The following is a 22,058-nucleotide window of genomic DNA, read 5'->3' as shown; positions in this document are numbered from 1 at the left end:
CCCATGATACTTTCCACTTATATAAAAAGGTGTATTTCTTTCAATAAGCACTAAAAAAAAAAAAAGATAACAATAACAAAAATAAGAGAAAAAAAGAATATAAAAAAGAAAAATTTTTTTAAAAAGGTGTAGTATTTGCATATAATAGGTTATACACTCCCATATACTTTAAATCATCTTCAGATTACTTATAATGCTAATACAATGTAAATGTTATACAGTTATTGTATTTTTATTTGTACTATTTTTTATTGTATCTTTTCATTTTTTTCCTGAAATATTTTCAATCCTCAGTTGATTAAATTTGCAGATGTGAAACCTGCAGATATGGAGAGCCAGTAACTGTACATGGATTCTTTCTGTGCTTCCTTTGCAAAAGGCTGCCATCATCCATCCATACAGCCATGAATAGCCATGAGCTTATACTACAATTCTCATTCCTCTTATAATTTAGTTTTAACTTAAGCAGAAGCTGCATCAGACTATGCTGCCACCTAAATTTACTTAGTATCAAAAACTCATTTAACCATCCTTTTCCTTATCTGTGATGCCCAAGCTCAAAGGCTGCTTAATGTAAAGCAAATAACTAACAGTGGTCTGATGATTGCCTTCTCTGTAGTGACCACAAGTTCTCACACTCACACATACCACTGTCCAATATCGCAATTGTTTTTGAGTTTACAGTATCCTGCTTTCTCAAATTCCATAATGAAAAAAAAGCAGTATCATTTTCCCCAATTTGATATAAAATACTTACAACTCCTCCATATTCCATATGCTCAACAACATATTAATTCCAAAATAATTTGGTAACATTCATAAATTACCCATAATTACACCAACATTGCTTCTCACAAATAAAAATTAAAAATCTTCTTACATTCAAAATTTCTAAAATTTTAAATTTGATTCTTATTGTCTTTATCACTTTTAGATATAATTATAAAAGCAACTTAAGTATCCTAAAATAATTAGCTGCTAAAAATTTTTTTCCAATATACTCATATATAATACCTGATTTTCCTAATGTCAATTAAAAGCACATTAAAATAGGAAGTTATTTTAAATGGATACACTCAGTATTCTCTGTTAACTAAAGGCCATCTAAGAACTCTGAAATTTATATAAGGAAACTGCTAGTAAGAATGAAATTAACCACTTTAGTATTACTTGCCCAGAATAAGTTGTGCAGGATGAAATCTTATTTGTTAGAATTCTATAGTGACACGGTACATAAAAACAAAATTTGGGAAAGGAAAGAATGGCTGTAGTAGGTGAGAGAGGAGTTTCCGGTTTTAAAAAAACAACAAAACCTTGTAGTTTATCAAATAAATAAATTCTGAATGAATTAAAAAATTGACACTGACAGGATTTATTTAACCTAAAGCTAATTTATGGATTAATTCAAGTCTTCATTACATTCTGTTTAAAACATATATATCTTTAAACAGATTGACAAAACAGAAGACAAAACATCTCCTCTCTGATAATTTCCAAAAAGAATACAAACTATTGTGATGGTACTAAATCCCACAAAGATCTTTACAGGAGGAGGCAGATGCAACAGCCAAGCTCCCTTCACATACTCCTAAATGTCATCTGATCATTACCCAAAGAAAAAAGGCTTCATATATCCTCTAATCAACCAGGATATTTCAATCACTCGAACATTTCTTCATGTTCAGTGTTCCACAAAAAAAGTCACAGTTGGAATAGGCAACAAAATTTTTCTGGAGGTCTATCCACAATGACTTTAAAATGATTTATTTTTGGTATTTACTAAACTTTTTTTATTTCTTAGGCTTAATGAGTTCATCCTTAAGTCATCCTTAATAACTTTGTATGTTATGTCGGAAAGTTAAGAATATTTGTTTCAGAAATAAAAGGTTTTCTTAAAGAAAACTTTAATGCAACATTATAAAGTTCTAATTGGAACCTTTACTACCACTTCTAATAATAGCAAACCCAAAACCTTACACAGTACTTGATTCATGCCAGTCAGTTATCACTCACAGACCATACAACGTAGGAGCAATTATTAGCCCGTTTAACAGAATGGGAAATAGACTCCCTGAATACTATTCTGCCTCGTAACAACTGTATAAAATGCCACTATGTGGGGAGAGGACAATCCAACTTCCCCTTTATGTCTAAGCAACCCTGAAATTATTCAAGAGTATTAAGAATCTAATGGAAATTTATTTCATTTAAAAATATTTCTAAACCCCTCAAATAACTTAAAATAAGTACCAACAAAATAATTTTATATTAAGAATCAAAGTTTTGCCCCTTCAGCCTCTCAGCATATACTATTCCCCTCACATCTAATATATTTTATTCATTATTAAGATGATTGTGAAATATTAAGGCCCTATTTTATAGACTACCAAGCAAAGTTTATTATTTCACTGATACTCTATTTAAGAAGTAAATAGTAACTCTACTACACACATTTACTTCATTGTATGCTTGCTCTACAAAAAAATTATACCGATCAAGTCTTAAAATGAGTCTTAACTCATTACTTAGGTAATGAGTCTTAGCTCATTACCTTTAATACAGAATGGGAACTCCTGTCTCAAAAACATTTAATGTTATTTTTTTCCCCTAAAGTTGTCTCCTAGGTTTATACCTTAACTTTCACATTAATCAGCACACACTAAATAAATGTAAATCTCAAACATATACTTAAGTAAATCCTATTCACGGATCCTAGTCACTCTGAATTTGAGACCACCAATAATCTATGAAAACTAATATTAACACTTAAGCCATAGCGGAAAACACAATTATAAAGAAATGAAGAGGTATTCTACAATGTGGTTAGTGTCTCAAAAATCTTCATCTTTGTAAGGAGAAATGATATTACAAAGAATGGCACTATGAAAAGTGTTAATACAATTTTCTAACCTGCATGATTTTGCCACATCTACTTTTCTGTGTTTTGGAAAATTAAAACTCCAAGAATGAAATAAATTTTAGCACTTAAAGAAAATGTATTGCTATTTCTAGTTCAAAATCACATACTTTCAGATTAGAAAAATTTCCATCTACTTATTTTTCAAATGAGACAACTGAGTCAAAGAGAAGTTCCATGACTTGCCCAAGATTATCCACAGGCTAATTATCTGCAGGGCTTAAGACCACAATCCACATTTCCTGACTCCCAATCCTTCTTCCACTTGAGAAATGTTTCTAATAAAGTGGAGTCATTTAAAGAAAAGCAAATACCACTATTTTAAGAAGCAAAAAGTACATCAATTGAACAGATTAGCAAAACATGAACGCAGTTCTAAAAAAAGAAAAGAAAGCCTTGTAAGCAAAAATGTAATCAAGAGTCCCTCGTCTAGTAAAAATGCTTGAAAATTCTGCCTCAAGATCTCATAAATATGCAATCATCATTAATTAAGTGACAACTACAAAGCAGACTTAATAAATCACTAGTTCTACTATTCAAGCCAAAAGATAAACAAATAAATGACAAAGCTTTTCCCTTTTCCAAAAGTTGGGTGTTTTCTTATTCTAGAAAAAGTTTGCCCATGCTTGGCTCTATTTAAAAAAAAAATTTTGATGAAAGCTTGAGAAATGTGCTTTTCCTTTAAAAAAAATCTCAAATTTTAAAAATGAAGTCTGATTAAAGGTATACCATAGCACCTAAAACAATTAAATTTCTATCATATTCTATTCACTTCGTTAAAAAAATGTTTTCGACTCTAGGGTAGATGGTAATAATAGCAGTCATGTTTTACAATATCAAAGGTAGAAATAACTCTCAGATTATGAACATTTCCTTTCTCAATCATACTTGAAATAAATGTATCAATTTTACGTTTTAACCTATAAATTTTTTAAACTGTTCTTAAAACTCCACTTTCCTCTTGAGCAAAATTCAATCATTGTGATTATTTGTAGGCTGACTACAAATACCTATTTTTAAACTCACAGGTACAAATATTATCTCCATCTTAAATAGCTATAATGTGAATTTTCCTAGAAATTTCAATCTGGCATAAGAATTCTCCCATTAAAAATTTTGCTCAGTTTATCAGCTGACATAGTGACAAATGATTTCCAGGCAGAGTAGAAGCTAATGAAACTACACACTCTTTCACTCACCAAATCTTCAAACCAACATTAAATAAATTCAATTTGATATACAACAAAGTAAAACTTTTTCAAGTCCTTAGAATAAATTAACAGTCTGCTGCACATGTGCTCACATTGCATGTGCTCACACATGCAAGTAGAAGTAAAATTTCAAGATCTACTATTAAACAAAAATAATGTGCTTAGAAATCTGGTGTTCCAAAATGTTTTTAGATCTAACTAAACCTCAATTTAAAAAATGAAATAAAGTTAAATCACTCACACACTTAAGAGATATGGTTTGAGGGATAAGAAAGCACCTCAACTGGTACCTTGCATCCAGTAGATTACAGAGTGAGCAATATGCTAAGTGAATAAATAGAGAAAATGAATCAAAGAACTCCAAGTTCTAATGAGAATTCTTATCTATTTCATGAGTATGCCAACATGACTGTTCTGGTAAGAAAGCGAAAACTCCAAACAAGAAAAACCCCTTCCATGCAAAATAGGTGGATTTTGATAATAACATGCTGATAAAGACAATACTTACTGTATCTTAAATGAGAAACAGACTAGGAATATAAAGTCACTTTACTAGTATTTCACAAATAACAAACCCCTCCCCCACTCCCCCAAAGAAAATTGAATCTAAATCAGTACACCTGTTTTTATTGCAGAAAACAAAATGATATTCCTACAAGGATTACACATTCCCATAATTTGGTCAAATACCACTGGCTGCTTCATTTAAAAAATATAAATATATACATTACCAAAACTCTCCAAGTTAAGAAAACAGAGCAATCCTCAGTGACTTAGGATTTTTGAGTTTTTAAGAGATACCAAGATGAGTTTTGTAAAACCTGCCCCATCTTAAAAATGGAATGTCATAACCTTTGTGATAATTTTTTCAAACAGCAAAGATGACATATAAATCCACTAAAGATTTTTGTCAAATATTTATAAACCAAAAAATTTCAAATATTACAGTTAGTGAATCTTGGAGTTTACTTCAAATTCCATTCACTTTAGCCAACTATTGTGGGAAAGTGGCCAAAATCACTACTTGAAAACCAACAAATGTTAAGTGTGGAAATGAATACTGTTATGTCTCCATTAGATTAAACCTCAGTACCCTTGCTCACTTCAACAGCTGTGAGCAGTTACAACTTATATTAAATCATAAGAGATTCATACACAAAAGTTAAAAGATGTACTATATCCAAAAATGAAACCAAAGTCATCAAAATCATGCCATGCCTCTACTTCACAAGAGACATTCATTCTAAGCTACCTGAAACTTCCTAATCATTAGAAAGGCCCTAATGAAGCAACATTAGTAATTATAACCATCTCAAAACAGTTACAAAACGTCTCACAAAATCAATGTACTGCATAAATTTTAAAGGCTTGGTGACCCCTGGTGTGACTGCTTTAAATGCCCAACACATATTTATACAACCTCTATCAGCTTAGTAGAAAATGTTACAGAAAATATATATAGCTCCTTTAAAGTAACTTTACTTTTTCAAAGCAATTTCTAGAAATTAATGTTCACTTCGAAAATCCACAAAATTAAGAAAAAGGTATTTTTTTAAGCTATTAAACAAAATATACCCCAATCTAAAACATAAAAACTTATACTGGCCAAGTTCCATCCCATAGTAAAAATATGGATAAAAATCAAAACTGTTCAGTGCCTTATAGCAATAGTTTTTAATTGAACAAAAGGCATACCATGAGAATCAGCAAAAATTAGAAAAAGCCTGTTAAACTTCTGGTTTGAGCGTGTTTACAGGTTTCACACTTTCGCAAATATGTTTTGGTAAAGGCAAGATATGCCGCTAGCCAACTATCATCACACATCTGAATCCTTCCAACAAAAAACCTAGACCTGAATTTAAGGATAGCAAAAGAAACGGGATAGGAGAGAAAAAAATGTCTTGCCACGGTTCCGCAGCGGCTGAATAGCCTGCTTGTGAAATGCTAATGCCACTTCGGAGCAGTTAGTCACCAGCTATTGTGTAGGGCAGGAGAAAGCCGAGCCGGCCGCGCGTGCAGAGCGAGCAAGCGAGCGAGCGAGCGCGCCCTCCCTCCTCGCGCCGCTCCCGCCGCCGCCGCCTCGCGCGCGCGCCCCCGCACGGACGCGCGCTCCGGCCCCTCCTCCTCCGGCCTTGCACTGCACAACACTCATGACGTATCTTTATTTCTAGCACATTAACAAAATATCACAAATAAATTGTCCGCAGCCCCTGCGGCCCCGGGGTACGGGTCCCCCCGGCCAGTGGCCCCCGCAGCCCCCGCGCCGGCCTCCCAACCCTCCCCGTGGCCTTTGGAGCTTTCACGTTCTGGGGCCAAGTTTTTGTCTCTGTAAAAAATTGCGGGAAATTCAATTTTTATTCGACTCAGGGAAAAGTTTCTTTGCTCTGCGACGTGAATGTCTCACCAGATTCTGGTAGGTCCTGGGATGCTCCTTCCCGGTCCAGTCGGTGCGCCGAGGCAGCAGCTGCGGGGAGAGGACGCCCCGTGAGCCCGGCCCCGGCCCCGGCCCGCCCGCTCCCCTCCCCCGCCCGCCCCGCGCCCCGGCGGGGACCCCAAGCCCCGCGCCCCGCGCCCCGGCGGCGGCGGCGGCGGCGCAGCGGCCCAGGGGCGGCCGCGCAGCGGCGGGACGAGCCGGGCCGCCGCCGCCCTTACCTCCTTCTCGGCCACCTCGCGGATCAGCACCTGCAACAACAAAGCGGGGAGAGCTGAGCCCCGCGCCCCGGGCCGCGGCCCCGCCGCCGCCGCCGCCTCCCTCCCCCACGCCCGCGAGCGGCGAGCGCCGGCCCGGCCCGCGCCGCGCGCCGCCGTACCTGAGCCGCCTGCTGACAGGGTCCATCTTCCAGGAACCGGGCGATGAGGAAGTAGAGCTCTGCGCGGGAGAGAAGGACGGGGAGACACAGGCTGAGCGGCCGGGCGGCGGGGGGCGGGGGACCGCGGGCGGAATCGCCCGGTGCCAGCGGCCCCGGCAGCCCCCCGACTTACCCGATCGCAGCTCCGAGAGGCCTTTCCTCTCACAAGACATGTTTATGGGTCACTTCAGGGCCGCCGACGGGACACCCCGCCGCCGAGGGGAAGCGGGGACGGTGCCGCCGCCTGCCCTATAGCTGTCACTGTGTGTTCACGAGCCGATCCTCGGCTCCACCATTCAAGCAACGGCGGCGGAGGCGGAGGAGGAGGAGGAGGAGGAAACAACAACTCTCAGGCAGCGGCTACGGCCGTAGCCGCCTCCGCCGCGGATCCCTCCGCCGCAGAAAGGAGTCCGCCGCCTTCGCGGCCCCGGGCTCGGCCCCGTCCCCGGCCCGCGCCCCCGCCCCCCGGCGCAAAAAGAGTGCCTCCGACCCCTCGCCCTCAGCGCCCGGCACCCGGCACAGCGCGATCCCCGCCCTCTCCTCCCCGGCCGGGGTTCGATTTATTTATTTATTTCCAGTCGGAGAAGATGTCGGAGCCAGAGCCGCCGGTTGGCTGGAAGGCGCTTTTCTCTGTGGAGGCCGATAGCGGGAGGGAGGGGGCCGGGGACGGCTCCGCGGAGGGATCTGACGCACACAGAGCCGCAGCACAGGCTCTATTCAGCGGCGCTGGCTGGAGCTGAGATGGAAGTTAGTTTCTATGTAGCAGAAATAGGAAACAAATGAAGCAAAACTGCCCAAAGAGGGGAAATGCCCCGAGGATGGGTCTCACTCTCACGCGCGCACACAGACACACACGCAGAGAGCACTCTCACGCTGGGCAAACTCGGGATCGCTCTACCCTGCCCGAGTTGAATGATAGTGTTTGGTTTCTGTCTCTTGCCATGTGCATGTGTATAAATGCTGCGGATTGGCATCTGTGTAAGTCTTGTCCTGCGTTATTTCTGCAGCCTATGCAAGTGTTGTGTAATTTATTGGAGTGCTGTATATTGCAGTAGAGGTTTGAGCTGCTTTTTGTTAGGCACTTGCGTTTTGCAAACCCGTTATTTTTTTTGAAGCCACCTCTGCATATTTCTTTTAGTACTGCCATTGCCTTAAGCGTGCATTTTAAAAATGTTTTTTATTGTTAAACAGGCAAAGCGAACTCCTGATTTGTACTTCAGATACTCTTTTTCCTTATTACAAAAGGCTAGTGGTGGCTAATTAGGGATTTGGGATTAAAGAACCTTAAAGCTTTTTTAAGTGTTTTCAAGAAGGAATAATGTAAACCTAAAGGAAAGGAAAGGACGCTAATATTTGTCTCTAACTGATCTGGAGGTAATTTAGTGACAGATCGATAACCTACCGAAGGATATTGAAAGAGTATACTACAATTTAACCAAGGTGATTAGTGATTAAATAATTTAAATAACCTGTGTATCTTGCAGTTGACTTCGTCATGCTAATTAATGGCTTCTAATTTGAGGTGTAAACCATTCCTGTTTACAGTTAATCACGGGAAGACTTCTTGAAAACTGACGAAAAGAGAAAAAAATAATCTTTTGTAAATTAAGTGTGTAATTACCGGTTTTATATGCTAAATCATACATCTGTGCTTTGCTGATGAGGATAAGGGCCTTGTTTTTTTAAAAAAACGAATATGGGTGAAATTAATGGAAACAATGGAAAAAGCCATTTGTTAGAAAACAAGGACACCAAGTGATATTTATCTCCAGATGATTTAAGCACTTTCCAAAAAGACTTGAGAGTTCAATTTTTTTAAAGATTGTATTTTAAAGGAAATTAGGATAGTCATTCTTTTGTTAACATTTAACAAAAGATTCTACTTTACATTTTTAAATAACAAACTGCATTTTATGGGTCTGGTTTTAAAAAGATTATTTATGGGGAAAGGACCAACAAGCTGTATTGTGGTTTTCTAGGTTGTTTCTTTAAGCCTTGTGCCCTCCTAGCTCCTCACATTCCTAGTGGGAAATACTTGCTGCAACTGCCTTGAGCTGCACTGCAAACCCAAGTGTGATGCACTGGTGTGATGCCTTATACTAAAACATCCAGAAATCATCATACATGTGAGAAGAAAAAAGCCCTAAACCCTTTTGAATAATAAAATGTAAAATTGCCGTTTGTAACTCAATCTTGAAATAAAAATGGAAGGTTACCATGACTTGTCTTATTGCAGCCTAATTATCAGAATAACTGTTATATTTTTTTAATTCTGTCCTCAAATACTAAAAATATTGCCTGTTTAAAGACACTTAATTCTGTTCTAACTATCATAGGTAAAGTAGCCTGCTTCTAGACGGTTAGGCTTGAAAAGATAGGCATTTAATATGCCTCTTTACAGTTGTATTTATTTCTGTGACTGATGCTGTTTTATCTTAACTTTTAAAGTATTCTTCAAATGTGATATTTTACATAATCATGATGTTCTTCAAACAAACAAATTTTAGAAACTAAAAATTATAGTTGAGATTTTCTGGTTAGGAAATATTTTTATTAGTATGATTTTTACTAATAGATGTTTTATCCTTGTGAAGAAAAATGAACCAAATTATGATATGGAATATAAAATTACTCTGGGTCAAGTTTTCCATATATATCTTGTCAGTGTTATGTAAACATGGAAAACTGGCATGATTATCTCATATATTCTTTTCATTTAGAAGCTACGAAGCTTTTTCCTAAGTATACTACTAGTACTTAGCTCCTCAAAAATTTTAAGGAAAATCCCCCCCCTAAGTTTTCTAAATATTATGTTCCTGTCATTTTGATTAACCTTTGATGTTTACAGTTTCTTTTTCAAATATCTAATTTGAAGATAGTTGTAACCCTCCTTTGAACTAATTAATAACTATCAGTCTGTTATAAGAAAATATGAATTACCTGCTAAAAAGTAAAACTTCTCTTTAGCCAAATAAACTATTTGTTTTCAACAATGGATGTTAAACTGAATTCTACTAAGTCCTTCAAATGTAACAAACACTCCATTTAACCATTTAATTTCTTTAACCATAAAACACATTTCTGAATTCTGGCATCATCAGTTAACTATAAAATTAATTTACTTATTGTACAAGTGTACACAAAAAATCTGTACATATCAAATGGAAAGAAAATCTTATTTGGAAGTTCTATATTTTAGTTCCCAAAGCAATGACCCTTGCAATTCTTTCCTTAGCTAACTTTTTCATACACAAGGATAGTTCAGATTCCATCTATATCCTTTTCTATTTGTTCATTTTAACATTTTCATGGACTTCAAAAATAAAAATGTCAATTTTAAAAGATCTCCATGCCTTTTAAATAAGAAGGTTACAAAGAATTGCAAAAGTTTGGAAAGCCAACAACCAATATTTTCATATAATACAGTCTCTTTAGGAGAAATATAAACTTTTCTTGAAATGTGAAAGTTTCTGTGAAATTAATCACTTTTCAGTTAGCATCACATGAAACAAACATTTAACAAAAATTTTGTCCTGATCTTTTAAAGCTATTCTAATAAAATAATCAAATACTGCCATTTGTATTTGGTACAAATCTTTCTGGGACAAGATAGGGTAGTATTTATAAGGAAAAAATATTCTACATTTATGAAATTGGGTTAGTCTCCACTTTTAAAGTATATATTAAATCTTGTTTTGATGTTAGTCTTCTATAGCAGAAGCTTTTATCCTATTAAGTATAGAAATGGAAAAGTAGAAAACACTTTTCTCCAAAAAATACCTTTTTTGAATACTTATCTGCCCCAAGAGCAGAATACAACTGCCAAAGGATCTCTTGCTTAACCACACTCCTCCCTATGGCTTGCTCCCCAATATTGTATGTTTCTGTCCATTCCTGTCTGACTATCTCTCTCAATAAACACGTTTCCTCCTTCATAAAGCATGATTATTTACCAAGTTTGAAGTACATGAGCAGATATACTATTTAGTACAGAAAAAATAGGGATAACTTTAATAAGCCATCCCATTATTTAACAATATTTTTGTCATTTAACATTATTTAACAATTTTCCCTTATATCTCATGGAGAAACCTTTTTAAATTTGAGTACATTTCCTTTTAATCTGTAACAAACATTAGCTGTTCCCTAACAATCATATAATCCCTTACATATTTAAATGTTAGTAATTCACTCAATCTTTTTTCTCCAAATTAAGTAATCCTAGTAGTTTATACTTTTTATAAGTCTTAATTTGCAGAAGAAATACACATCTTCATGGATGTATTTATATGGTTTTTTAAAATATCACTTCATGAGTTTAACAGTACAATTACAAAGATTAAACAAGAAAAACAATTTTAGAACATATTCCCCTAAGATTTGGAGCAACACAGTGGATAAAGCAGAAAAAGCTGTTCCAGATGGCAGGAAACATAAAGGAGAAGTCTGTAGGCATGTTCTATCATAGGAAGATGTCTGATGGACTGAGAGTGGGCTGGGTTGAAAGAAGAGAAGGTAGACTTGGGGGGAGGAGCAGTGCAGAGGCTCTGGAAAGTTGTTGGCAGAAGTATTTGAAATAAAGCATACTATTACCAATGTGATTTTAAGATGGGATTTAGGGGCAGGAGTTATGTAGTCACCCACTTTTACATGTGCCTGAATTCATAAACTTCAAGAATCCCAAAGAAGAAAAATCATTTTAGTTTTGGAAACGGAAGGGGGGAAGTTTATCTGACAAGTAATGGGGAATCTCTACATGATAAAAAATAAAAATGCTAGGAATCAAGGGCACAAAAGTAGACACTGTTGGTGAGGAAGGAGTGGTTGTTTGAAAGAGTAAAGTCTGAACTGTTAGAATGCCCACAAGTGTGACTTGAGACTCATATATTAGTAAGGTCCAACTCTAAATTGAAAATAAAGCCAGCTTAGATTTAAACTGCTTTTGTAACCAAAAATAGTCTTTCCATTTTCTGAATTCTTATAGGAAACCTGTCTCCTTATACAACCTAATTTGTTTATATTGTGTGTGTGTGTGTATGTGTGTGTGTGTGTGTGTGTGTGTGTGTGTGTAGTTGGCAAAGATCCCCTTGACTTATGTTTCTATGGCTTTATTCCCTTTGATTGATGTATACATACACATTTAATGAAATAATGATTAGCCAACTAGCACAAAGTATGATTTCTATCATACAGTTATAAAATTTAAAATAACATTGATACCAGGTAAATCTTTTAACTGAGATATGTGTGCTAAAATTTAAGAAAAACTTATAATTTGATTTTGAGATTACACCTACAAATCTGTTGCACTTATAATTTTCATGCCGACATTTGAGCGCATAAAAATATACAGGTAAAGCAGGGTGTGGTGGCTGTGCACCTGTAGTCCCACCTACTCAGGAGGCTGAAGTGAGAGGATTGCTTTAGCCCAGGAGTTCAAGTCCAGCGTGGGCAAACATAGCTAGACTCTGTCTCTAAAATATATATAAGGTGAAATAGTTACAGTGAATTTTTAAATGTTCATCAAAACTTACCATCAAAACAATGATTTATACACAAACTAAGATAGCCTTTAATTGAGATATTGTGGTAAGAATATATATGCTATTTCACCTCACCAGTTCTCAGAAATAAACATCATTAGGGAACATCTTAAGAATGTTCAGTAAGTGGTATCTCATGCGAAGGAAAAAATATATTATCTTTTTTCTTATTCTCATCTTTCTGGTTTGTACATGTTACACTTTACACTTGTGTTTGTCATTCAGTCGGGTTTTTTGGCAAGTGAATGTATAAGATTTCCATCTTTCCCTGATATTCCTATACTTTCAGTTTTTTCAAAATGTCTCTATAAAATTTTCCTTCTCTTCTGTCACTGAAACTTTAGTTTCCAATGGTAAACCTAATATGGGAAATAAGATATGAATTCATGGGAAAAACAATTCCCATCTTACGTTATCAGTTTGGATATATCCTAAGAACTCTAAAAATATAAAGATGAAACTTTTTTTTCTTCTTATAGTTGGGACTGTCACACATTAAAATCTTAAACATCTCTTATTTTCTACTGTCCTGGTAATTATACAAAAGACTTGAGAAATAATTTTAAAAATTGATATTAACAGGAAAAAAAAACCTACCCACCTTCTTTCTTTCCTTTCCTCCCTGTCTTCCTCCCTCTGCTTTTCCATAAGGAAAGAGATGAAGTGCTAAGCAGCAAGCATTTTATGTTTGTTGGCAAAGCTCCATGTATGCATTTTTGTGTATTACTTAATTTTTCTTATTTCAACATTTTTGCCAAAGTCAAGGTAAATGTGGCCTCTTCAGATGTTAGATTTTACTGACTTAGAGGAATTGCTAAATTTTTAAAAATTATTTTTGCATCTTTCAGACTCTAATTTGTAGTTTCCAGGACTTATTGACTCTAACTTCCATACAGTTAATATTGCTTAACTTCACCTCTTTGAGATATTTCAGTATCTCGTTTTATTTTCATTTTTAGATTCAGATCCCATCATACTTTTTAAAGTTATTTAAAAAGTAATCTGTGTTGAAAACACAATGGCAAATTTCCATGGCACAATAGTGAAGATATTTTTCCCTAATTACTATCAACAGGCATTCTTCTATTAGAATAATAATTAGAAAGGTAATTTCCTCTTTCAAACACCCGATTTCTTTTCCTTTTTATTATTTTATCATCTTTTCCCTTTTTACTACTAAGAATATTTTAATGAAAATTTATTTTTTAAATATTCAAAAGAAAAATAAATAAGAACTTTTGTCACAAGTTCTGGTGTCCTATATAACTATGAAGCTGTGGAGTTTTTTTCCTGGGCAAAATTATTTGAGTTAACATAGGAACCCAAAGTCAATGTCTAACATCTGTCTCTTGCTCCTCCTACTATGGTATCATCCTTGCAGCATTCTTCCTTTTTCTCTCTGTGTCAGCTGAAGAATCATCATTTAAACACGGACTCGTAGCGTGACCCTCATTATGTACTTTATTACAACATATGGAGATGCCCAGCTCACCAGAGGCAGCAGTATCCCCCTCTAACTGCTACACCTGGACAGCAAAGGTTTCATAGTCTGGCCAGTCTCCAAAAATTATCAATTATTAAAATCTGACTTTATTTAGCATCAATAACTCAACTTATTGAGTGGACTATAAGACATATCAATCAATGACTATACATATCATTCAAATTTAACTATAAACAATTCACATTCCTGAAATAGAAACAATGAATGTACTTATTCCATATTGAGCGTGTTTTTGTCTTAACCCCCAATGAATGTACTTATTTCTTTTTTTTTTTATTATTGAGACAGAGTCTCACTTTGTTGCCCAGGCTAGAGTGAGTACCATGGCGTCAGCCTAGCTCACAGCAACCTCAAACTCCTGGGCTCAAGCGATCCTGCTGCCTCAGCCTCCCGAGTAGCTGGGACTACAGGCATGCACCACCATGCTCGGCTAATTTTTTGTATATATATCTTAGTTAGCCAATTAATTTCTTTCTATTTATAGTAGAGACGAGGTCTTGCTCTTGCTCAGGCTGGTTTCAAACTCCTGACCTTGAGCAATCCTCCTGCCGCCTCAGCCTCCCAGAGTGCTAGGATTACAGTCGTGATGTACTTATTTCTTTTTTTTTTTTTTTTAATTTTTTTTTTGTATATATATTTTTAGTTGGTCAATTAATTTATTTCTATTTTTGGTAGAGACAGGGTCTCGCTCAGGCTGGTTTCGAACTTCTGACCTTGAGCAATCCACCTGCCTCGGCCTCACAAAGTGCTAGGATTACAGGCGTGAGCCACCACACCCGGCCACTTATTTCTTATTGACTGTGTTTTTGTCTTAACCCTTAATTGCTTTTAGTACAAAATGCATGTATTTTACAACACTAGGAGGAATAGATACTACCAAGTTATTATTATTATTTTTTTGAGACAGAGTCTCACTTTGTTGCCCAGGCTAGAGTGAGTGCCATGGTGTCAGCCTAGCTCACAGCAACTTCAAACTCCTGGGCTCAAGCGATCCTACTACCTCAGCCTCTCGAGTAGTTGGGACTACAGGCATGCGCCACCATGCCTGGCTTATTTTTTCTATATATATTAGTTGGCCAATTAATTTCTTTCTATTTTTAGTAGAGACGGGGTCTCGCTGTTGCTCAGGCTGGTTTCAAACTCCTGACCTTGAGTGATCTGCCCGCCTCAACCTCCCAGAGTGCTAGGATTACAGGTGTGAGCCACCACGCCCAGCCCTACCAAGTTATTTTTAGCAACTGCAAATAACAACATAAAATTTCGTCAAATAATCACTTGAGTGTGATATAGATTCATGCATGTTTCAAAATACTTTTTGGAGTGAGGGTAAAAAGTTATCTAATTTCTAACAGGTTAGTTTTAGTTATACAATATTAACTGTGGAGAGATTTGAGTTAAGAAGTCATCTAGCCACGATTAGAGTGAAACTTACAAACTAGAGTTGAGTTGCATTGATTCCAAAATGTTTTATATGTGCAGTGTTTTTTCCTTTCGTTTAGTTTTTTTCAAGTTACAAACATATATTGTCATTCTTTAAAATTTTAGTTTTTTTACTAAGATATGTATGCTTCAACACATTAATATTTGGAATCTAGAAATCAAGTCACTATAACTCAGGAGAAATTTTTTTTTTTTTTTGCAATCACACAAGAGAAGGTTTATTTTCTGGCTAGCCAGGGTCCAAGCCCCAGAGCACCAACGCAGTGGCCACTCTCCCAGGCAAGGACCCCGACCGGAACAACGGCATGTCTTTTATCCCCATGGTGCACAAGCTGCACACAAGCTGACTACGCATGGATCATGCGTTGACCTTTAAAATGATTGGTTGCCCACTATTGCCTTTTGAAATAATTGGCGGGTTGGTTGCCCTCTATTGCCTGATGGGCCAGTCACCCGTGCTTCAATGACCTCATCCCATAATTCCCCATACAGCGGTGTAGCAAGCAAGCAATGACCAGAAGCAAAAGTTTGCAGTTAGCTCATTGCCCCACCCAAGTAAATTCCCAACAATTGGAAAAATTCCTCTGCCCTTCCTCTGCCCTACAAATTCCTCTGCCCTTCCTCTGCCCTACATTCCCCCCTTTCTCTAGGTAGCAGACGAGCACTCCTGCTCTTCCTCAATGTCTCTTAGGTGCTCTAGTTCTATAGCACTTGATCGTAGCTGCTGATATTATTGTTGCAATACTAGTAGCTGGACAGTGTTTATCCGTTCTTTCACAAAAGCTACTAGTCTATTAATTACACACACCCGAAAGTAAGGACTAAGATTAGCATAATGAGTGGGCCTAGTAGGGTGGATAGTAAAACCTCTTTATTATGGAAAAAGATCAAACATTCCAAAAAGTAGAGAATAGAAAGATGACCCTCAGGCTCCCAATTCCCAGCACTCATAATTATCCACATTTTGATCATCTGGCTTTATCTATCCTCCCCAACCTTTCTTGCTTGGATATTTTAAAGTAAATCTCATCATTATGCTTGTCAATAGTTTTGTGTGTAGTCCAGAAGCAAACTCCTAACTAACTCAGTTCTTTTATTGATTGATTGACTCTTTTATTTACTACCTCCTATATTAAACATTTGTTAAGCATCTACCATATTCCAGACACTGGATTAAGGCCTGGAAATTGAATGGCTGAGCAATGTCAACAGTGCCCTTTTAAGAAGTTCTCTGATAATTGGAAATGTAAACTGCTAACAAATCAGATCATATCACTCAACTACTTGAACTCCATTCATGTTACTTCATGACTCCTGAACAATTGTGAGACCCTTCATGATCTGCTCCCTCAAACTCATCACACTCAACTTTATCCATCAGACCATAATCACTCTAAACTCTTTCTATATGGAAACGTTTAGTTTTCCAAATATGTCTTTATTTATTTATTATTTTTACAAATGCCATTTTCTCCTTTTGGAATCTTCATCTCCAAACCAGGCCAGTTCCCATGCATTTTTCAAGAGACAGCCCATTCATTGCCTCTTTGGGAAACATTACGTTATGCTTCTCCTTCCAACAACAAACCACCAGGTTTTTATCCTTTGTTTCTCCAGAGGATCTTCTGTATATCTCCACAGTAGCACAGCATTCAAGTATATTACAGTTTTATATTATTCTGACTCACTAAGAGATTTTTTTAGGACACTCCTTGATTTGGGGATTTCTGTATCCCCATTAGGTGGAACAATTCAGAATATATAACAGACACTTGATAAATTCAGTGAGTTTTTTTTCTTGGAATGTGTTTGTTAAATAAATAAACTCTGGTCATTTCTGGAGGTGTATTAGTCATCCTAACAATGACTCCAGTTTGCCATAATTTCACAAGACTAATGGAAGCACATGGAACCATTGATAATTTGCCCATTGAAGGGAAAGGCATAAAATGTGTGTTGTATTTAAAAGAAACACCAGAATATCATGTGACATTTGGACATCACTCTGCCCTTTCAGAGTCTTCATCACAGTACTATTTGAATATAAAATGAAGGAGTGATTTGATTGCAAAAAAAAAAAAAAAGGTTGCAGAATACAAAATAGTGGCAGAAAAAAAAAGAAGGCCTAACCAAAAGTAATGGACAGAAAGTCCTCTTTCCCCCCCTCAAATTCCCTTTTGACACTTAACTTTAATATATCTTTTTTATTTATTTATTTATTTATTTTGAAAACATTCTTCAAACTCAATTTAATATATCTTTTTTGGTACATTTTTTTTCCCATGTCTTTTATCTTTATCTTACATCTTATACTCTCAAGAATCAGAAGACAGACAGACAGACATGTAAATAGGATATCAAATAAATGGAATGGTACATCAGCAAGTCCCCTATAGCAAGTGGAAAAAGGGTGTGGATCATTACACCCATAATTGTGGCAATTCCACACGTACAATCATAGAATTTTGAAGGTGGAAAGGACCCTAGAGATTATCTAGTCCAATTCTCTCTCTTTTTTTTGAGACAGAGTCTTACTCTGTAGCCCAGCTAGAGTGTCATGGCATCATCATAGCTCACAGCAACCTCATACTCCTGGACTCAAGCAATCCTCCTGTCTCAGCCTCCCAAGTAGATGGGACTACAGGAGCATGCCACCATGCCCAACTAATTTTTTTCTATTTTTAGTTGCCCAGCTAATTTGTTCTATTTTTACTAGAAACGGGGTCTCACTCTTGCTCAGGCTGGTCTTGAACTCCTGAGCTCAAGCAATCCTCCTGCCTTGGCCTTGCAGAGTGCTAGGATTACAGGTGCTAGCCACACAGCCTGGCATCCAAATCCGTTTCAAAGAGGTTAATTTGTCCCAAAGTCATACTCTCCTTTTCAAATTTCAGTCAGCCCTGAAATCCTTATTATTGGTAGGATAGCTGAATAACCAAAAGAGAATAATTTAGCAGGAGGAATCAACATGATTTTTGCACAAGAAATGATGTTTGTTGGTTTCACTACAGTTGTGTCAGGGGATAAATAAACATGACTAAGGAGATTTAGATAGAAAGTTTATATTTAAACTTTCAAAAAGCTTTTTGGTAAGTTCCTATATCAGAGACTATTTAAACAATCCCCTTAAGACATTGGCTTGAAGAGAAATATGGAGAAATATGAGTAGTTAATAACATAAACAGACAAAAATCAACTCCTAATTCTGTCTCTTTATTGAGTGGCCTTGGGGAAATTACTTCACCTTGATTAGCATCATTTTTCCACCAATAATATAAGACTAGTGAGTTTTACCTAATGCATAGGACTACTGTGAGGATTGAATGAAATAATACTAGCCCTATATTCTAACCAACATATATTGAGTACTTAGCATGATATACAGTACCATGGGGGTATTTTAGATGCTGTTCTAAGTATTTAATAAATATTATCCATTTAATCTTCACAAGACACCTGTGAGGAAGGCAATGTTATTATCACTCCACTTTCAAGATGAAAGGACTGAGGCATAGAGTAGTAAAGTAACTTGTCCTGAGTCATGAAGCTAGTGATTAGTAAAATCAGGAATCAAGCCAAGGAAGGGTGGCTCCAAAGCCCTCACTCTTAGTGAGGCTCCTGACTCTTGTGCTGTTAATATGCACAAACCCTTTTCCACGCACAGAAATAGGTATATAATAAGGGCTTAATAAATGTTGGCTATTACTACTTTTATACTTTCTTATGTGGGATAAGAAAGGGATACCTAATGTTGACTGAAGACCTACTCTGTGCGTAAGGCATTCTCCTTATAACCAGCCTAGAAGACCACAGATGCCCAGAAAGGTTCCATGGCTCAACCATGGTCAGAAGCCAGTATAGGACAGAACAGAGATTCAGAGGATGTTGGTGTTGGTCCAAAGCCCAGGGTCTTTTTACTACATTCAAGCCTGAACTCCTGTTTGAATCTACACTATTATTTGTTCTTTCTCGTCTATAAAAAACACACTTAGATGTATGAGTATATATTAAATATGTACATAAGACATAAGGAATATGTACATATAATATCAGTGTTTTGTTTGACCTATAGGTGAGCAAAATTTACTAATGAAAAAAGGAGGAGTAGCAAGGAAAGAATTTAGCCAGTTTTTGAAGAACATAAGCTGACGGCTGATGCCTCCAGTGATAACACTAGAGCCAATTTTCATGTTTTAGAACATGATGGGACATTACAAATACACGTTAAAATTTATTGATTTTGGGGTGACAATGAGTTTTTCTCAGAAGAGCCAAACCAATGATGTCAAATGCCAGGATCCTAAGATGAGTTGCTAGGCAAGGCATTTATGAGTCATTTAGATTAGTCCCTGTAAAACATTGTCCTAAAAAGTTTCTATGCCAACAAAGTAATGTGAAGTGCCACAAGGAAGAGTACTAGAAATATTAATTATAAAGCATTATCCCATAGAGAACATCAGCATTAGAGGTATTTTGAAGTTCTAGTCACCATAACTCAATGCATACATAAGGCTAGAAATAAATCATCTAGGGAAAAATAAGTTAAAAGATATAAAGATAGGGAAAGTTGGCTGCTAAAAAATGGGCCAAAATATTTAATATTATAATATCTTTGAAAACTGAGAAGTGATATAGTAAAGTCAGGATGAAATGGATAGAATTAACACAAACTTATTCATCAAAATCTAGAATTCCAGAACCAGCAAGTATTTTGTTCTTGTTCTTGTTAACCCCTGAATATTTCAGAATGTATTTAATCTCTCCTAAGAGAAAGGATATCTCCTATAGGATCATTATATATTAACACACTTAGGACGTTTAACATTAATACTATTACCTAACATATAATCCATATCCAAGTTTTTTCCATTGTCCCAATAATGTCTTTTATTGCCCTCTCTTCCATCCATCCTCCCTCCCTCTCTCCCTCCCTTCCTTCCTCCTTCCCTTTCTTTCATTCATTACTTTTTTGATCCAGAGTCCAATCAGGTATCTCATATTGCATTTATTCATTATAACTCTGTACTTTCACTTAGTCTGAAACAGCTGTCTGGCAATTTTCATCTTTCATGACATCAATAGTTTTTTAAGACTCCAAGAGAAGTCTTTTGCAGAACATTTCTCAATTTGAATTTGGTTGATATTTTCTGCATGGTTAGATTAAAGTTAAAGATTTTTGGCATGAATAAATACTACACAGGTAATGGTGTATCCTGTAAGCACTTCTTAAAGCCTAAAAAAGGAGAGATTTAGAATTGCTAAAGTCCTACTGTATCCCAAAGTGTAGTTATGTCCAAGGGCAGAAGTAATAACCTTGGTTCCAAAGACTTAAAATAAAAAGTCATTAATCCATAAAAGCAAAATCTGTTAAGAAATCAAAGGATGTTTCAGAATATCTCTTTTAATGTTTTGCAGGTGACATTATGGGGGCTAGTATGCCTTTCCAGAGATATCTCTTGACATTACTCTCAAGAACAGAATGCTGACTTTGCTATACTAGCTTAACTAAAAATGGCATTTTCTAATGTCTCTCTTTCTCATCACAAAATCAAATTCCAGTCTGTTAGGCATTTGCAACATTGATTCTAGATGCTCTTTCAGAATCCATTTGAAGAAATTTTAAAATCATTGAGAGAAAAGGATTTATATATTAAGACTGGCTGACTCCAAAGTACCTCTATACTCAGTAACTTTGAGTATACAGTTCTTTCATTTAACAATCCAAAGTACCCCAAAGTTGGAGGAGATATAAATGCACAAAACATACAAAGAATCAATACATTTTCTAGCATTTACAAACTGCAACTTACTTATGTGAGTGTCTCATGAAAATATGGTATGATAAAATTAGCATGAATTTTGGATGCAGAAAAAATTCAAACCCTAACACTGTTACTCTCCAGCTACTTGGCTATATTTAAGTCATTAAAATTCTTTACATTGTATTTTCCACATCTATAAAATGGAAATGATAACATCTACCTCTCAGTGTTGTTTTAAGAATGGATAAGTTCTCATAAAGTATTAGTTTTATATAATTATTATTGTAATTACTGACAAGGAAAAAAACCTTCAATTTTACCCTAAAACAGAATGGTCCATCTGGACAATCCAACTGCATCTTTTGTATAAACTAACCAGTTACTTGATCATGTTTACTACTTACTAAATTTTCCTCCAAGTGAAAAGTGCTGGACCAGATGTTGTCCAAGTCCCTTGTTCTACTTGACACCAAGTTCCAATCCTTGGGTTGGGTGAGACAACCCAGAATCCATATAAATTCTCCTGTTTTCTTAAGATAGGTCACATTTGGTTTCTGCCACCCGTAAGCAAAAGGAATATAGCTAGCACTACCACCTAATAGCTGGTTAGATATGCCACCTTAATTAACACCAGAAAAGGTCAACTGGTGATAATAATTCCTTCAACAATCAGTTTGATTTTCATTATAATTATCACATCATAAAGTAGGATACTCTTTCAGCTTTATACAATCTGATATAGTTTTCAAGCCTCTATTCATAACACTCTATCACTTTGTGTCCTCCAGTTTTACTGGAATTTTCTCTATTTTTAAATTAAGTTATAATGTACATG

General features: G+C 36.4%; 1 protein-coding gene across 1 annotated transcript in view; it reads right to left on the bottom strand.

The window, feature by feature from the left end:
- Positions 1-7,359, bottom strand: part of PHIP (PHIP subunit of CUL4-Ring ligase complex) — a 134,401-nt gene extending 127,042 nt beyond the window's left edge. The window contains exons 1-4 of the mRNA XM_012791157.3: positions 7,111-7,359; positions 6,939-6,997; positions 6,781-6,810; positions 6,533-6,592 (exon numbers count right to left, since the gene is read on the bottom strand). Coding sequence (XP_012646611.2) covers positions 6,533-6,592; positions 6,781-6,810; positions 6,939-6,997; positions 7,111-7,150 — 189 coding nt within the window. The 5' untranslated portion in view covers positions 7,151-7,359. The remainder of the gene's footprint in view (positions 1-6,532; positions 6,593-6,780; positions 6,811-6,938; positions 6,998-7,110) is intronic.
- Positions 7,360-22,058: the final 14,699 nt, after the last annotated feature.

The sequence above is a fragment of the Microcebus murinus genome, chromosome 5 (assembly GCF_040939455.1).
Source record: "Microcebus murinus isolate Inina chromosome 5, M.murinus_Inina_mat1.0, whole genome shotgun sequence".
NCBI classification, from domain to species: Eukaryota; Metazoa; Chordata; class Mammalia; order Primates; family Cheirogaleidae; genus Microcebus; species Microcebus murinus.
This window is presented reverse-complemented; position numbering and strand designations above follow the sequence as displayed.